At 40.7% G+C, this 19,729-nt stretch overlaps 1 protein-coding gene and 1 long non-coding RNA gene across 3 annotated transcripts in view; one reads left to right on the top strand and one right to left on the bottom strand.

Annotated features, from left to right (window-relative positions):
• Window positions 1-5,901: 5,901 nt before the first annotated feature.
• LOC138913773 (uncharacterized) lies at window positions 5,902-6,475 on the top strand. The gene is made up of 3 exons (XR_011419611.1): window positions 5,902-6,033; window positions 6,155-6,252; window positions 6,316-6,475. It is a non-coding gene; the product is annotated as an uncharacterized lncRNA (long non-coding RNA).
• Window positions 6,476-10,093: 3,618 nt separating this feature from the next.
• The window catches only part of sog (short gastrulation), a 30,937-nt gene continuing 21,301 nt past the window's right edge, over window positions 10,094-19,729 (bottom strand). For both annotated transcript variants that reach the window (XM_070218624.1, XM_017158307.3), the window contains 3 exons: window positions 15,107-15,166; window positions 12,545-14,838; window positions 10,094-11,917 (listed from right to left, as the gene is read on the bottom strand). In XM_070218624.1, the coding sequence (XP_070074725.1) occupies window positions 11,714-11,917; window positions 12,545-14,838; window positions 15,107-15,166 (2,558 nt within the window). In that variant the 3' untranslated portion in view covers window positions 10,094-11,713. The remainder of the gene's footprint in view (window positions 11,918-12,544; window positions 14,839-15,106; window positions 15,167-19,729) is intronic.

Genomic DNA, 19,729 nt, shown 5'->3' with positions numbered 1-19,729 from the left:
TTTGTATGATTTAAAATTAGAATATTTAACAACCTCCTTGGGGAATAATTGCCTTTTAGCCCCAGCAAGGAGGATCGGACCTTCACAATCCCATTTATCCCCATAGAAGGTAACTCTTCTCCCTTCCCGATCCCCAGAGCGATCGATCAAGATCGAAATCGCTTAGCTATCATTAGCTGATGCTGGATAAAAAATGGGGAAATGGACGGGGAAACAAATGAGTTCCAGCTAAACTGACAGCGGAGAATAAAATATTCAAGGGGCCGAGTCGAATCGGGGGTGGTTATGTTGTGCTTCGTGTAAATTACAACTAACACTATAAATTTTTGCATTTTGTAGGTTTTGAATTTTTTTTGCATTTAACATTAGCCTAATGCCATCATAAATTTTGTGCTCGCATCCAATGGCAATAAATACATTAGCAGAGGCTGAAATACACGAAATGCAGGGGCGGGGGCGGCTCATTGAATTTCAAAATGATGCTAAAGTGAGAAAAGCTTTCAATTGAATTTAATGCGAAAAGTTGATATGCAAATGCGACGCGATCGGCGCGATGTTGTTTACTTTATTTATTATTTATTTATTTATCTATCCATCTATTCCGCTGTCTGTCGCTCGCCGTGTAGCCGGGTTATATATTTAATCTTAAATAAATGGGAACATTTAGCAGCCCACAGTTTAGCTTATCGAATTTATCGCGCCTTTATCGACCTCTTCGAGTTCAGCCGATCGGATCGGCCAACCGGCAATTAAATGCACATTAATCATTAATCACCTTCGCCCCTTGCTGGCAGGAGCAGTCGACATGTGTTTGCCCATCGGCAACTCAGATACAACAGTGTATTCCCCATGTCTCCAATTCCAATTCCAATCCCACTTCCATTCACACGATGACAATCCAAGTGTCATGCGTCATGACGCCATAAATATTAAAGGGTTTTCCACTGCGACTGGCAAAAATGCCATTCCAGTTGGATATTAATACAAAAAAAATTAGGTAGTATTTATGGCATTTTAATAAAAAGAAATTATTGAGTATTTTTTCATTCTTCTGGATGATTTATATTTTTTTAATTTTTGGAATACTTTATATTTACTTCTATCTATCTCTAATTTATGTGCTGATAAAAAAAAACAAGTACGACCAAGGGGCCACTATGGGTTAAGGGGGTCAAATCGGCCACCTTAACCGCCAGTCGATCGAACATTTTCAGCTATTAATTCAATCGCCTGAACCAGTTACCATGTGGCTAGTTTTAGTCTCTCGATTCGATTAAGTCGGGCAAACCACTTGATGGCTTAATTATCTACTTAACATACTTAAGAATATTAACTGTTTTGCGGTGAATTACATTGACTGGGCCATCGCGATTATTTTAGAATTATTTACTCAGTGCAGGGAAGTCAATCTGCGATTTATTTTCACCCATTTAATTAGAAATAATGATCTGGTTGTTGTTTTTCGTTTGCGAAAAATCCTTTTAATTTATTAGGATTGAGTATTAGATTATTTGATTAAGAATTTTTAAAAGACTAGAAAATCCAAGCTCCTAAATGAATGAATACCACCCTTCCCTGCCTTTTACTATCCATATATTTTGTCAGCATTCTGTACGCCTGATTATTTATTTATGTATTTTTGGAATTTGTATTTCTTCAGCGAAATGTGCAACTCAGCGACTCGATTTCTGTTGATTTGCCACCGTGTTGCTCCCTGCACCACCCTCCCCCTCCCCCTGCCCCTTCGGTTGCCACTCTCGCTTGATGTTTGATTAAATTGTTTCAATTGTAAACGTTGCTCGCAATTTGTCAGTCCAAGTGGCGTGTTTGTGTTGCCGTTGTTATTTTTTTGTTGTCGTTGTTTGTGGCGCGTGGCGCGACTTCGAATTAAGAAAACAAAAAATGCAAGAGTGGAGCAGGATGAAGTGCTCGACTGTCGGTTACTCAGTAAATTGGAAAAGTAATTTTAAAATTAGACAATTTTATTAACTCAAATAAAATACGTTTTCAGAGGATTTAGAGTTAGAGGATTTTTGAGATCCTTTTTAAATTTTATTGTATGATAAGAAAACAATTTTCCTATGAATTGAAATATTTTTTTCCAATTTGGTTTGATCTCAAATTCCCTTGGCCAAATAATCGGTATCTGCTGGCAAAACAAACAACGGGCTCAAATTGCCAATTTTTGTGCATTTTGTGCTCCTTTTCAAAACTAATCACGACTAATGACAGTCAACAACAAAGCAAGTAGCAATGGCTTTTTGGGGTCGGCCACGCCTCCCTATATAAAAATATATATCGTATATTTAGGGGGGCAATATTTACACATATATGTACCTAGATATAAAGCCGCCGAACCGCCCCCACACCCGGTGATTGACAGAGCGCCTGGGCACGGCCAAAACAATCGAAGCCGCTTCAATCTGGACCCACAAGTAGAGCCATAGTCATAGGCGAAGTCAAAGTCGCAGCCAGATACAAAGTTAGCCCCAGATACAGATACAGATATACACAGAAAAAAATAGGTATGAAATAAGATCATTTGTACCATTTTTCATATCAATAATATCATATCATATCATCTTGTTATTTTATCATTTCATAAAAGTTATAAAAATACTGTTTTAAAATACCAAATGTAGTATTTTTTAACAAATATTGTAAAATAAGATAAACATAATCTTTAGTCATATCAAAATGATATGAATAACTAGATCTTTACAAAATATTAAATAACCTTGCATATATCAATCTGATCTTTTGTCCATTTGTTTCTGTGCAATGTATCTATATATTGGTATGTGTATATACAGATTTACAGATACAAAGTCGGCGCAAACTGTCCTCGTTTGGTCACCGGGCGCTGTGCTGGCCATAATTTAACCAAATGTCGTGCCAACGACAATGACGTTGGCTCAGCGATCACGCTCCGGTTTCTGGCTTCGATCCATATACCCTTGCAATACCAATCTCTTCGAGATCTTCAGCTTTATCGCCTTTAAATGTATTTCGAGTAGTCCAAATGCATTGGAATCCCTTTAAAACTAATATCATGGACCTGAAAAACATATCAAGCTACTTTCTTATCAGCAAAGCTTATTGATGTAAAAATAAATAAAATTTAGTTTAATCCTTAATTCTTATTTTCAAGTTACTCCCTTAAAAACGATATTACATCTTAAGTAATATGAAATTATGGAGTTTTTTAGAGAATACACTCTTCACCTTAACGAAGTTGTGGATTTTCTTCCTGTTTTTCGGTTTTAGTGCCCAACCCGACATTTGTTTTCTCGACTTGCGACCAAATGACCCACCTACCAACCACCCACCGAACCACCGCACCACTAAACCGCCGACCCCGCCCCTTAACCGCCCACAATGCTAATTGGAGCATTTGTTAAATGGATGGAAGTAAAAACCTTCGATCGGCCTGCCCATTTCCAGTGGCAGTATTTTACGTTATATTTTATCATTCCTATTAGCCAGTACCGGCAAATGCAAATATAAATGTTACTGCAATAAGGAACTCCATTTTCCATTTGCATCGATATAAACTCTGATTAGGCATTATACATCAATGGTTTACGAACGAGTTTTTGTTTCTTCCGAAATCCCGGGAATTAATGAACGAAATATGCTGAGTCATCTTTCGATATTATATATATGTTATTAAAAATATTATTATATTCATTTCTATATCATAAAATTCCTACTCGTTAAATATTTCGAAATTTGTCGCAATAAATTTAAAAATGGCTAACAAGAAAAATATATTTTTGCAGTTTTCTGATTATAAGCCCAAAAGAAATTCAAAAATCAGTTACAATAGATTGTAATTAGTCGTTAAAAACGTTATAAAATTCGTGATGAATTTGCATTAAAACCTAAAAAAATGTAATTAATTTGTTGGACAGTTTTCGGTTTTTTATTTTCTTAAAAACCTATGCTTTTCATTTTGCCCAACTTAGCCGAAAATATCAAAATGTCAGCACCGGTTTCAATATCTTTTGGCCCATTCAGCTTTGAGCTTTTTTTAATTAATGACTCAGTGAGGTAATCAATTTGTAATTTAATTTGCAATTTTATTTACATAGCAATTGATTTTGATTGTTGCGTTACAATTACACAGGCCCGCGGCGATCGGCAGGGAGTTCGGGGAAAAGGAGGAGATCGCTACAGAAGCAGAGACATATGGCGACCCAGTCGGACCAGATCGGACCCAATCCCCAATCCGCGATCCGCGATCCCCGTTCGGAGGCTTTGTGTTTGGTTTGGCTCAAAAGCGGCTGCAATCGCATACGATTTGCATGCAATTGGCACTGAAACATGTTTCCCTGTTCGCGGGGGGCGAAAGTGGGGGTGGTTGGGTGATTGGGTGGCTGGGGGAATGGGCGACTGGCTGCTGGTATCATAAATAAATCAAGTATCGAAATCTGACACTAAACTCAAGCCGAAGTAGTGGGCACCCTCAGTATGGAGTATGGGCCTGTGAATGTTACACAAGCAATTTTAAAATCATTTCTTTAAAATTCTTAAATTGTTTTTGAATTTTTAAGTTTTAAAAACTCAGCTTCGTTTGTTCGTACACTTGTTAAATTTAAAGTAGGTTTTAAACCTTGAAAACGCAGGGGAAGTCTCGTTAACATGTTAAATTTAAACTACATTTTAAACTTTGAATTTTTGAACGTTTTTTTCTTACTTAAAATTTAAGAAGTTAACATAAAATAAAACTTTCTTTAAATACTTTAAATATTAACTAAACCTAGGACCCAAAGATGAGTTCTTGATATGTAATTCTTGCATTAAACCTTTTGAAAATAAATTGCTATTCAATTGACTGTAGATTTTTCCATGTATTGCTGATGGAATCACCCTAATTCCCAAATGATTAATTGATTGATTAACAAAGTGAAATTTTTGGGCATATAATTAGGTATATTTGTGTGTTGCCCAAGTTTACCTGGGATCTGGCAGGTATCACTCTGCTGTCCCAATCGATCGAGGAGGCAAAACAGAATTTCCGGCATTTATAGAAGTGCATATACCCCCCGCGATCCGAACTGCAGGAGGGCATCGAAATAGATGAAATTCCAGCGTTGAAGGTGTTAAATGCAAGCGAGTGCAATTTACATCATCGATTTTATTAGCCAGCAGCGTTTATAATTCAATTAAAGTGAAATAAACAATTTACATTCATCAGTTGGCGCTGTCATTCCATTCCATTCCATTCCAAGCTGTTCCTTTTCCTTCCGTTTCGTTCTAATTCCGCTAATTCCATGGCCAAATCGGTGGCGGTTAATTGCCGCATTTTGCTGATGTTTATTGAATATTATTATGATGTTTATGGCTTTTGGCTGTTATTGTCATGCTGACAAATTAGTTTCACACTTTGCCGGCAACCGCCAACGCCTCAAGCCGAACACCCACTCCATTCCCATTCCATTCCCGCATCCACATCCACATCCATCTGGGCTTCCAATCCCAATCCGGGGCTTTCATTCATGACCACTCCATGCCGGTTCGGTTCAGATCGGTTCATTTCATTCCGCTTTTAAGTGTCCGCCCACCGTCTTTGGTTTAGTAGTACACTAAACGGATTTTTTTCAACGAAATTAAGATGGTTTACGTTGAATTCGCAATTGGATTTGTATAATCTATATCTATTCTGAAAATAAACATTTGTTTAGAAAGGAACGAAAAAAGAACACGCCGGGATCAAATCGAAATGCGCATGGTAAATTTCAGGTATTTCGAGCATATCCAGTCAGAATAGTTGTTTTTTTTTTGTAGTAATTCGTAGTCAGCTGATTATAATTTCTGGGACTTTATCTGGAACTCTATTAACACGTAATTTTTTCTCTCTGTGCATGTATTTTCATTTTCAGAGTTGGCACCAAACACTAAACACTGAAATCTGAAAACTGAAACTGGAACGGAGCGTTCCACTTTTGGCCGGGCCGCCTGCATTTATAATTAGTTCCAAATTTGTCGACGCCATGATTTGTTTTGGCCCCTTTTTATGGACATGTCCAGGTCCACGTCCAAATTGGTTTTTAATTCATAAAAATGAAATTTTGTCTGTCTTTATTTTTCATTTCATTTAATTTCCTTTTTTTTTTGTCTTTATCTTTTTTTCTCGTTTTTATAATGTCAGATCGCGTGGCACCAAAAGTGATCAACAATCAACACAGGCAGCATTTCAAACATTCGATGGATGGTTCGAATTGGAGCGTGGCATTAGGAGAATTTTGGGTTCGTGTTAATTTTACGCAGAAATCTCCGGCATGCTAATCGAATCTGTTCCACAATTGTTAGGTTTGCGGCTATTCTGTTTATTTCCGATGCGAACCTGTTCATTTGATACCCAATTGGTTGTGAGATCAGAAGTGTTTTTTTGTCCTGCCAATAGTTTTGGCCATCTGTTGAAGATCAAGTTGCTGGAGATTCCATAAAAGAAATTTGAATTAAATAAATCATCGAGCTATGAATAATATTCAAAGCTGCAAGATTTCTCTATATATCAGGGAAAATTAAAGAAACTGCTGTAAATAATTCTTTAAATAATTTCACTTTAAGAAAATCAATCCTTTGGCTTTGCATCGAAGAACCCTACCCAGAATAACCCAAATAAACCGAGCTGATCTGGGTTGCGGAGCTTGTTGAGGCAATTAGTCGGCGACACGAGTGTCAACATGATTTGACCTCTTCGGAGCATATTTGTATGCAATCAGTTAACAATCAGCGATGGCTGTTGCGAAGGCGATCCGTGAGATACAAGATACGGGGGCAGTGCACTGCAAGATACAAGCTTCTGAGGGAGTGGGAGTGACACAAATAAATGGGGGCGAACGTACGTGGGCAGAGCAGGCATCTGGAGGTAAGAAAAGCCAGGATTACAATTAGTTAGCTATTACTCTGAATTTTAATAAAAATATATAAGAAAGTGTATTTTGTAAAAAGGAATCTGCAACAAAGTATCACTGGAAATCATACACCCAGTGATAAGCGATAAATTAAACCAGTTATCAAATTTCTTGACATAAAACTCCATAAATTGGATCTATTTGATATACCGATTATAATGGCGTTCGATTTGTTGTTATTTCCATTTCAGTTAATTCCATTTTAATGATCTCGCATTGCCTGATATATGGATCAGCTTGCGGAGCAATTGCAGTGCTGATAGATGAAGTCATCGCCTGTCTTAGAGGCGATTTCTCTAACGTTTACGTTTCCTACATATCTGTCCGCTGAATAAGTGCGGCGTATCTGACAGATATGCGAGGCTCGGTTCCAGCTCGGCTATCGGAAAAGACCGGCCAGCCTTGCGTGATCTTGGGTTGTCCGAGACTGGGATCCGATAATCTACGTGTCGTGGTCAGGAAAATCGGGCTTTACACTGAAAATTAATTAATTTCCAACTACGCAAATGGGATACGTTGAAAAAGTTACTATACCTCAGACAGCGGCATATCAATTCGATATGCTCGAAATGACAAAAAATGTCGAAATTAGAGAATTAGTTCTTCTCGCTCCCACTCACCTCGCCATATTGCTTATTGCTCTCTTTTTCGAAGTCAAAAAATCTCCGAGAAACAGAAATCGGCAAAATGACATTATTTAATATCAATTTTACCAGTATTGCATAGTAAACACGACATGCGTATAAATACCAAAAATGTACCATGCGAATATCAATTTGATCCCGTTGATTTTTTTTGGTTTGTGTGTGGCATTGATTTTTAAACATTTAAAATAAAGAAAGATAGATATTTCTTTTAATCAATCGAGTCAACAAATGTTTAATGATATCTTTAAAACTGCCCTGAAATATTTATAAATCTTTGTACTATTTGTTCAAAAGGTAATTGTCTTTCAGTGCACTCGTTTCATTATCTATTCGAGCGCATAACCGACTGCGATCGGCAACCGGGACCCATAAAAGTGTATCGCAAAGTCGTGGCCGGGCTATTGAAGGTGAATTGATTTCAGTGAGTGCGGTGCAGTGACAGCTGCAATCAAAACAAAGTTAGGCAAACGTTTATTCACATTGTATATCAATAAAGTTTTACACATGCTTTGCATATTTGCGGCAATTACCCGCGCGACTGCGACTGAAAATCAGACAGCAGCGGATAATTGATGATTATGAGTGCGACTACGAGTGCGATTGTGAGTGCATATGTATGATTGTGAGTGCGAATGCGAATGCGAATGCTGGCTGGTTAAATGTCGTGAGCGTGTTCGTTGTGACACATAAATAAGCGAGTGCAGATATCATCTGCGGTGGATATTATGGCTACTATGGTGTGACAGGGGTGCTTATCGCCGATCCAAAGGGTTTGGCCGGGCCAACTCAATTAATTGATAGCGCCAAAATGCAAATGCCAGCTCCCAGATGGGCCGGCGATCGATATCCGAAAGATAATGTCAACACGAACCGCGAAACGCCAAACGCCAACGCCGGAGCTCGGATTTTCCAAGTCCCATGACGGATGCTGCAGATTCGGATCTCCTCCGACGGCTTTCGGTAGCTGCCACACCCACAGCCACCACCTATCACCTCCCACCACCACCCACCCACACACGTACACGGCTAAAAAAATTATCATATTTTCCAGCATCAAGATTTAAGACCAACATCTCCATGGAACTTTTGGCCTTTTACACTGGCCAAACCACATTATTCAAATATTAACTATTTTAAATTGTTTATTTAATTTAATTATTTAATAACTATTAAGAATATAAGAAATTCTATTATATTTTATCGATTTCTTTGCAAAATGGAATATTCAATAAAAACATTAAAATAAACAAATAAAATATTATATTTCCTATTTTAATAGACCGTTATGTTATAAAGCCTCTTTAAACCAAACAAATATATAATATCTGCTTTCATACATGTTTTAATTTTTTATGCCATTTTAGAGTACTTCCTCCTTTCCTAGAATTAACCAAAATTTGAAATTAAAAACGGTTTTTTTTCTGTGCACTAATGCCAGAGTCACAGGGCCAATTGTCGTGCCACTGGGCCGCGCCCCTCGACAGTTCAAAAACGGCAATGGCTAAAGTATATTCATTTGTTTGCCAATCAGCCTGTCAATAATTGTCAACAAGGTGTGACTATGCCAATATTTAATTATTCGATTTCATTCAACGGGCAACAACATCAACTGCAGTGGCAACAACTTGGTATGCGAACTGGCTGCTGGCTGATTTTCCTTCTCTAATCTGCTGGGAATCGAATGATGATCAATTTTTGAAAATACCAAGCCAAAATGCTTCAAATAATTAATAATAGGCCGTCGTTTTCAAAAGGTTGGTTACTTACTTATTTATTTTCCAAATAATGATACACTCTTTTATATCCCAACCGAATCATAAGATACTTTGTGTGGCAACCTAATCAAGAGATGCCCGGAAATTTAAAGAGCAAAACGCCCAAGATCGCCAATGGCACAGGCCGAAATTAGGCATTTGACAATCATCATTCTGGGCCATTAAAGCCATTTGGATAATTTGGTGTGTCGGTTATAAAAACCGAGATATAATTGCTCTATAATATAGTTTATAGGTATAAGTGTGTCTGAGTGTCTGCGACGAATTGCCATTTCGTAAATCGAGTTGCCTAATAAAAAAGTTCGAAGAAAAAAAGAACGCTGGCCCACAGATCACTAAAACAAACAAAATTTGATTGTTGATGTGTATATACTAATATTATAAATACATCAAATAAAAACACCACTTAAATATGATATTTGCATTTCAAAAATTGAAAATTAGAGAAAAATTTTGTTTTTTTCAAAATAACACGGAAAGTGTCTTGGATTTATTTATTATTTTGGTGTCTGTTCAAAACAGTATGTATTTTTGGTGTAAGACCATTTTTGGCCAAGTTACAGCGAAAAACCCAAAAGAAAAAACTCCTATTTTTGTCAAAAACCAATTTCTAATTTTTTACAAAAAATAATTCTTTTTTTACCGTAACAATGGAAATATAGATCCAAATATAGATTATATTTCGTTTGACAAAAGTCAAATAAATTTATCATCCCTCGATTGTCGTTATTAATAAAACAATTAAAGATTTGTGATTTTGTAGTTTTTTGTTTATTCTCTCTGTGTGTGTTTTGTTGTTGTTTTTGATTTTCAATTTTTGTTTAATTTATAAACACTAAATTTAAGTTATTAGTACAAGTTTGTTTAGCTCTTCGTCGATTTAAATATTTTTGCTCGCCATTGATCAATTATTTAAAATTAATCAATCAATTATTAAATATAGAATATATATATAAATGTTTATACAAGCTACAAAAAAAATCATTACAATAATAATAAACATAAAATAATAATAATAAGAATAATTTAATAGAATAAAAAATTAATACAATTTCTGTCTGTGTATGCGCTAAATTTTATTTTTGTTTCTTTTTTCGATTTGTTCTTTTTATGGGAGTATGTGTGTGTTTGTGTATAAATATGTGTACATGGCATTTTTTGAAATAGTTTTCTTTTTTTTTTAACAAATTTTGTACATAATTATTGAAAAAGTTCCATAAAATGTATTTTAATTTAAAAATATATTCCTAAAAAATACAAACATTTCAATGTGTATGTGTGTGCTTGTCGATTCCTAAATGTATGTGTGCGTGTGGTGTGTGTCGGTGTGAGTAACAATTAGTAAAAAATAATTTCACATTGAAAAGCGGTGTTTTCAATTTCCTTCATTTTCTTGCTTGCGAAAAACATATTTAAAGCTAATTTTATTTTTGCCATTCAGTCAATCAGTTGAAACTTTTGGGTTGCTAAAATAGATATATCGATACAAATGTCGATAACCACATAATGCGCCAAATGCGTTTCCCACTGTGTTTTGTTTCTCATAAATTATATAGATATATATATGTATATAAATATATATATGTATATATAAAAAATATTGTATATATGTATAATCAGAATAATTAGATTTAAGTTAATATTCCCACGATAGCTGCTGCGTTATCGATTTGCTTTCAAATTTCAATTTAAATTTGAATTTAAATGAATTGAAAAGGTTTAAGTATTTCAATAAGTCAAATGTGTGTGTTTTCAAAACTCAGTACAGTTTCAATTTCGAATTCTTTTTGTTTTTGGTAGTGTTTTTTAATGTGATTTTTATGGTGCTTTTTTTAATAAATTAAAATTTAATTTTAATGTTTTTTTTTGGGTGCCTGGGATGGTGGGGGAAATCAATGGGGGGCGGGTTGTGAAAAGAAATTCAGAAAATGCTTTCTGTTGAAAATTCTGCGCTGGAGAATTTAAAGCAAACTGCACTGGTTTAATGTCCTTTTCCAAGGATCTCATTATCATCTCTCTAACCCTCTCCTTTTCTCTATTTTTTTTTTTTTGAGAATTCTCTCCTCCTCCTCCTCCTTTTGTTTTTCTGTTTTCAAATATATAATACAAGTTTTCATTGCTGCCACATAACAACAACGATCTATGCAAGTCCTTGCACAAGTGTGTGTATGTAGGCTCGTTTGTGTGGGTGATGTGTGTTAGTGTGAGTGAGTGTGTGTGTGAGTGGTTGGGTGGTGGTGCACATCGCACTGAGTGAGTGAGTGGCTCAACTTTCTACCGTGGCTCTGTTTCTGCTTCTGCAACTGAATCTAGATCGGGATTGAACTCGGAATCCCCCGGCCATCCTACAACCTACAACCGCAACCGCTCAACTGGAGGAGCGCTGCTGCTGGTGGTGCGGTTGCCGCTTGTGGTGGCGCCTCGACCGGCGGCACTGGGTGGAGCAGCACTCGTCGATGGCCGGAGCCGCTGCGTCGGGCTTCTCGAACAGCCGCCGCTTGCTGGAGACACGAGTCTGTTGCTGGCACGTCGAGCGGGAGCAGCGCTTGCGGTCGCAGTTCACCTTGGAGTCCTGGAAATTAAAGAGAGTGGGAAATGTTTGATTAGTAAATAATTCAGAATGTTGAAAGTGTAAATAAGTTATGGAATTTTTTTCTTTTTTTATAATTATTTATATAATTAAATAAAACAAATTGTTATATAAATAAAAATATAAAAAATATGAAAACGGTAAATAGAACATATGGAACATATTTTAAAAAATTAAAAAAGAATGTATTTTAAATTGAAAATCAAAAAAATGTTTATAAATAACTATATAAAAAAATTATAATATTAGTTAGTTATTACTTTGTAATATTTAGCCTTGATATGAAAAGGGAAAATAGAAAAGTTTTTAAACATATTTGTAAAATTAAAAAAATGTTTTTCTTTAAATTGAAAAACTAAATAAATATTAATATTTTGTAATATTTGATATTTAGCCTTGATATAAAAACGTAAAATAGAAAGTTTTGAAACATATTTTTAAAATTAAAAAAATATTTACTTTAAAGTTTAAACTGAATCAATTAAAAAAATTTGATAATAAAAAAAATTTAACATTCAATTTCACTTCTTTAAATTAAATTTGAGATATTTCAAAGAATTTCCAAATAATATTTTTTTTTAAATTTAATATAAGGATATAGAAACTCACCTTGCAGCGGCACTTGATGCACTTCTGCTCGCCGTGGGACATGAGGATGGGGTGCCACTCCTGGCCGTTCTCGTAGACCTTGTTGACCACCTTGCAGCCGCCGTTGGCGAGGACCTCCTCGGCACTGTGGCTGGGCGATCGCTGCATGGCCTGGTCCTGCAGCACATTGGGGTTGTTCGGCGCCGCCTTGTGCCCGTTGGAGCTGCTCTGCTTGCCCTCCGGGCAGATCTTGCAGCAGGCCTTCTTGTCCGGCCGGTAGGCGAGCTTCTCGCTGCACTGCAGCGGCGGGCAGACGAGCCGGGGGCACCGGATCTCGAGGGTCAGCGGATCGCAGCTGCAGGTGGTGCAGGTGTCGAAGCCGTTGGGCGGCAGGAATGGATGCCAGCTGGCTCCGGCCGTGTGGAATTGATCGCCCAGCCGGCAGCCGCGTCGCTGTTGCAGCAAATCGCTGGCATTCACGGCCGGCGAGGATTGTACGGCTGACTGCTGTGTGGGCACACAACTGGGACAGCATTCACCCTCCCGCTGGAGCAGCTGCTCCGTGGCAGCCTTGCAACGGAGGGCAGGACACTTGATGACCTCGCAACTGGACTGACCGCGCAGGCAGGCGCACATCTGGCAGGAATCCTGGGCACTGCGCCACTGCTCCGATTCGTTGTAGAAGCGTCCGGAGTGGAAGCACTTGGTCTCGCCATTAACCAGATGATTGTCGTTATGATCGCCCGGCACCGGGACATTGTTGTCCGTGTAGACGGGGAAGCAGTGACCCGGCACCTTGGTGCTCTTCAGCTTGCCGCGCAGAAGCAGCTGCTTGGAGTGCTTCGAGTGGACCTCCAGATAGCAGACGCTCATCTCCAGCTTGATCAGCTCCGCCGACGGCATGCTGAGGAAGAAGCCCTCCAGATACGAGCCGTTGAACTCCTCGAGTAGTTTCCTAGTGACAGGCGCTCCAATGGCCTCGATGGGCTTCTCCTCGAGATACAGTTGCAATTCCTGGGCGGGCACACCGTTGAGGGTCACCTCGTAGTGCAAATTGCACTCGTTGTCGATGGACATCCAGGCCATGCCCACGGCATGGGGATCCTCCTCCTGCACTCGCTTGAGCAGAATAGGCTCAGCGGAGTCACGGGCATCGGCCACTGGACGGGGAACTAGACGTCCGCGGATTAAACTAGCCTCATGTTCGGTGGCCACATTGACGCCCAGCTCGCCGGCGTAGAGCGACTCGAGAACCTTGGGCCCCAGCTTCTCCACACTGCCGACGGCCTGGTTGAAGTTGAAGCTGGGCGTCAGATCCTCCAGCTTGGCCTTGCGCTTGCCCTGCTCCTCGATCAAACTGATGTTGGGCCGATCGCGGGTGTTCACGTGCTCCGTTTCGATGTTGTAGGCCAGCGAGCCGTCGGTGTTCAGATAGACCCAGGCGAGGCCGCTGCTCTTGGTCGAGGATTCGGCGCTGTGCGGCGCCAGGAGGGTCTGGAAGATCTCGCAGCTGGCACGGGTCACAATGTGTCCCTGGATGCGCAGGTGGGGATGCTTCTTGGACTCGACGGTCAACAGCAACTTGCCACGCGACATCAGGCGCAAATTCTGAATGGAGATGGGCGAGGAGAGCTCCAGGACATTGATCTCGGCGGAGGGTTTGCGCACGCGGGGAATCTCATCGAAGATCAGCTCCTTGCGTTCGGGCAACTCGATGCGGACACTCAGCGCGGCATCCGCAAACTCCTCCGCGCCAAAGACGCCATTAAAGACCAGGGTGAGATGCATCGAGGAGGCGGCACCGCTGCTGGTGGACACAATCGCCGTGCCGCCTGCTCCGGCCAGCTGGGGATCCGACTGGGGCGACGCCTCGAGGAGCGAGCTAAAGAGTTCCGTCTGGAGGGCCGTGTACTTGGCCACCTTGCCGGCGAGGGCCAACTCGGCCTGCTGCTTGTTGCCCCAGAGGAGCACCACATGGAGGCGATCGTCGCGCAGGATGCGCTTGTAATCGCGGGGCACACGACGCCAAACGCCGCAAATCTTGCCGGTGGCATTCTGGTAGACACTCAAAGTCCCGGCCAGTGTGGTTTCCAGTTGGTGCTCCTCCAGAATGACACCGGCATCGTCGACGAACTGAATGGCCCGGGGACGACCGATCCGCGCCGAGGTGTAGAACGAGTAGTAGAGGTTCTTCTTGTGGAACAGAAACCGGGCGGTGGCCACCACATTCTGTGGATTGTAGGTGGTGTACATGGACTTCATTTCCTCGCCCTTGAGGAAATAGGAGGTGCGGCCCGTGAGCAACGCAGCGTAATCTAGAGGTGATGAAAGGGGATGAGGATGGAAAGCAGGTGTTAGGTGATATTTTTGGATTTAAAAATGTTCCCGTAAAATCGATATGATCATGTAAATTTCATATCGTTTTTACATTAGAAATTGAATCATTACATTAAAATTGATCTTAATTTCAGGACATGCAAAACACATGTCGTTTTTACATGAAATACTCTTTTCGACCAGTTCAAATTTAACTGGCCGCATATCAAATTAAAATTGATCTTAAATAATGTAAAATCTACTTACGTTTCATGTTGCGCTCTTCCTCTTCGCTGGGCACTGGCACATCCAAGGCCACATCCGTATCTGCAAGATGCAAGAGGGAATAAAATAGAGAATGAGATGCTGTGCGATAAGGTTCGACCTTAAATGGAATTTAGATAGCAACAAATGCTTCAAAGCAGCCGAAAATCACCATTCACCGTCCAGAATTCCGGGTTTCAGTCTTAGTGACTATGAATGTGACTATGTGAATGAAAGGCGGACGGATGCCAGGGGATCATCATGAATGGCAATGGCACCCAGGTAGGACTCTGAACTAAGACCTTCTTCTCTACTCACCACCCAGGTGGCATTCATTAATCGTGCATAAATTGAGGGCAGGTAGAACGGAGAGCTGCGAACGGGAAGTCTAACCTACATCTAACTAGGGAAGTGCTTTGTCTACCGGAGTTCCCGGAATCCACATGACACGCTCATTTGGCCTCCGTTTCTTTGGCGTGAAAGTGGGTGGACACATTTCCGCTGTCCCGCTGATTGACACCCGGTAACTGGTAACTCAGCGCATAAATCACCATCATCAGAATCCGAATCGAAATCGGAATCACAATTGGAATCTCAGTTCGTTAGAAGTGGCAGTCCGACAAAAGCTGATTAAAGCCAGAGAGACGGGGAAAGAGGTGGAAGACTGCAGTAGACTGGAGACTGAAGACTGGACCTCTGATTCTTCTTCGCGCTGTCGATGATGCCGCATTGGCATTTCGATTATTTTATGCTGCTCCTTCTTCTTCTTCGACTCAAATCCCCGGCCTTTAAGCCGCAAAAAAAGAAAGAAAGAGAAATATACAAAAAAAAAAGGAACAAAAAGAGAACTTCGGGCCGCCATCGCATAATGAAGGGCGACAAATCTGACACCTTGTATAGCATTTTATTGAGAGCCCCGCACCAGGGTCTCTGGTCTTCCAGGTCTTCCCAGTCTTCCGAGTCTTCCGATTCTTCCAGGGCCTCTTCGCCGCGGCTTCTGCTGTCCGATCTTATCGCCTGATCTTAATACGAGCCACTTCGCCAGCCAGCCAGTTTTGGCTTTAGACTGCGCTTTTTTCCTCGACTCTTTATTTTTTCCCTCTTTTCAATTTGTGGCTCTACATTCTTGGGGCTTATTGGTGTCTTTCCAGCGGAGTTGCAGGCATCTCTGCCCTTGAATCGCGCTTGCAGATGAATGAAAATTTCGTTCTTTTTTTTTGTAGGTCTCTTTTTTTCCCTCCTGCTCGCTGTAAGCCAAGATAAATGAGTTTTGGTGCGCACAAAGACGACGACACGTTGCCCGGTGGAAGGTGGAAGGGGTTACCCCTTGAGCGGACAGGCGGTCAACGGACAAACGGACAAGCGGACAAACGGACAGATGGACGGGGACTGAGCCGACAAAGCCGCGACCGAAAGACAAACGACACCTCGGCATTGAGTCAACGCTTTGGTATGTGGGGCCGGCCCCAAAAGAATCTCGGCGGCAGCTCATTAACAAAACTGAAGAAACGGTAAGAACGGGGATGGGGTGACAAACAAAAAACCGAGAATAGAATCGTTTGAAAGTGTTTCCCGAATGTGCGGCGATCGGAGCTATACGGTGGTTTCCACAGAAACCCCGAGCACGTGAGAATGATTTGATAAATCTGTCTCGAATTTCATGTCATATTACCAGGTGTGGGATCAACACCATGAACAATCATAAACCGAGGGTTTTGAGAAGTATTTTACGACACAAATGTTACAACAGCTATTGAATGGGATCAGTTCTGAGATATACGATTCTATGATCATTGAAAAATCATAACAGATCGCCCAGTGTGCAACTCTTTCGCTCTCCCCCCTTCAGTACCCCAAAAAAAAAAAAACCGAACCCATTTTAATCTCCGGCCAAGATCATACGATTCAGATAGTTTTCGGAACCCGACCCGACGCCTTGTTAGCTCTATTTCTCAGCCTTATCGCGATCCACAATCTCCACTTAGGGGAAAATAAAAAGGCCGGAGAGTGGGAATATAATAGACAGTTCCGTTCGCCGCTGCCGATGGAGAACCGATAAAGATACAGATACAGATACAGATAGAGATAGAGATAAAGATAAAGTTGAGGATTTTATTGTTCGATGGCGCACCTCACGCCCGGCCATAAAAATGAATTTGGCCCGGCGATCCTTTTGTGGCACAACAAAGTTGCTGCTTTTGCTGGGAGAGAGATCTTGCATCTCTTCGATCTGAATTCCGATCTCGGGATCTTGGTATATCTTTTTTTTAGGGGCAGGGGGAAGGGGAAGGGACCGCGACCACGACCACAAAAGATGTCATCAAGTTGAATTGTCAACTCTGGCGACTCGCCTAATGGGATCGATGCGATGCGATGCGATGTGAGTCGATGGAATCGAAAACATTAACTTTTATTGTCTACCTGGGGATATGCCCCTTTCTCCCTCTCCCTCTCCCTCACCTCTCCCTTTCTCTTTCTCTCCAGCGGAGACCGCCCGCCGTTTGTGGCGGCAAATGAGATAATTTAATAAGCGTTAAAATGCCCGAGTTATGTCATTATAAAAATGAACGAACAAAAAATACCAGGCATAAATTAATGCCGCTCGGTCTTCTGTTTCTTCGGATTTCGTGGTCGCAGGGGAGCCAGGGGAGAAGCCAAAAGATTCGATCCCAAAATGGACATTTAACGAAGGTAGGCAATTGTTGATGTTGATTATATGGCCATGTCATGAGCTTCAAGCTCCAGGCATCGGCTCTTCGGGCCTGACAACTTGCCCAGGACGAGCACGAGTACGGTGGAGCCTGGCTAAGAGCGAAGCAGCAGAGGCCTACTTTGCTTTGAACCTAAATCTATTGCTAACTGATGTCGTTTCAAATTGAATTTATACCATTTTCTTTTAAGATATTACATCTTATAATATTTTAAAATATTTTGAAACATTTTACAAATATTTTCTAATATTCTCGCAATCCTTTTTTTCTGCGTGCAGGCATAATATGCGGAGTATGGGGCAAAAAACCAAGTTAGGCAAAAAATAACTTTGGAAACGATCGTTGCGAGCCTGGCTGCTGTAGATGCTTTGTTGCCTTTGCTTTTGCCTTTGCTGTTGTTGCTGCGAAATATTTGTACAATAGCCCCGGCTAGATGGCTAGCTAGATGGCTAGATGGCTAGCTAGTGGCTAGATGGCTGACTAGTCAGCCGGTGACTGCGTGAGAGCCAAAGAGTCTCGCTGGAAAAGCCGCGCCCGTGCCTTCTAACTATTTATGGCAAACGAGTTGCGTTGGGAGTTTCTTTTTGGATGTGCCATAAAGGCAAAAACAAAATAAAATCCAGTAAAATAAAAATAAAATAAAACTGCAAATGAGCATAGCCGACGTGGCAAAATGCAGCGGAAAAGTGAAATTGTTTTCGGGTGGAAAACAGAAGGTCCCAACGGCGGGTCAACGGCTCTTTGCATAAGCAAATGAAAAATGAAAAATGCAAAATGAAAAATGAGAAATGAAAAATTGCCGCAAAACGGAAACTAATGATGTGATGCGGCGACCGCCTTAACCCCTCGACCGCAGCCCCCTTAACCCCATTCCCTGGCAACCAGTTTGCCCCATGCCACACCAGTTGCTGGTAACTAGCAACTAGCAACGGGCAACTGGCAACTGGCAACCAGCTACTAGCAACATGCAACATGCAGCAGCAACTTGGCGACTGGAATTCAGACAGCACTCGCCTGATTATGTGAAAAATGTCACAGAGAAAAAGGCAGAGAGTTCGTCACATTTTCTGGAAATTAACCAAACAAATTGTGATTTGAATTCGGGCGGAAAATTGGCCAAAGCCAAATGGTAAATCAGTCTAATCGTAAATTATGCACAGCCCAGAAAAAAGTGAAAGAGCTCAGTTCGGTTCAGACTTTAGCTCCCGGTAATTGGTCTATTAATGCGGTCTTCGAGGGCGGCACGTGCGCCCCAATGGGACCCCAGACCACTCGAATAAATACTTGAAATACTCTAAGTATTGCCCCCCGAAACCCAGAAACAGAAACAGAAACAACTTTAGGCGCCGTTCGGGCGATATAAAATAGATTGAAAATGAAAATAAAACAAAGCGGGCACTAAAAAATACAGATACACAGATACAATAAATAAATGCAAAAGTCAACGAAATAAAACAAAGCGAGAAAGCTAAAAAATAGAAAAAAAAGCGCGGAACCACATGCTCTAGGTGGCCATTATCCGAAGTAGTGGACCAAGGAATAGGAATCCGAATAGGAATCATCATCTTCGTCGTCGGCGACAGACGCTGACTGAGACATAAAAACGAAATATAAATTGCGTAGCGCTGACCTTCATTTCGGGCCAAGTAATTTTTCATAAACAATTTACGCGTTTCGGCCACATATATATATATCGCATATATAGTATATATCAGATGGGCGGGGCGATTGGGGGGGGGCATCATAACATCTTGTTTTTTGTGTGGCAGCTGCCGTGGATGCTACGCTTAATTATTCATGGCTATGTGGACGCCAAAGCATAGGTAAGTATGTTTATGTTACCATTTATATATAAGGCTAATATCTTTTAATCCCGATTTATGCCATCAAACAGGCCATCGTCAGTGTCAAAATA

This window comes from Drosophila takahashii, chromosome X (assembly GCF_030179915.1).
Source record: "Drosophila takahashii strain IR98-3 E-12201 chromosome X, DtakHiC1v2, whole genome shotgun sequence".
Taxonomy (NCBI): domain Eukaryota; kingdom Metazoa; phylum Arthropoda; class Insecta; order Diptera; family Drosophilidae; genus Drosophila; species Drosophila takahashii.
This window is presented reverse-complemented; position numbering and strand designations above follow the sequence as displayed.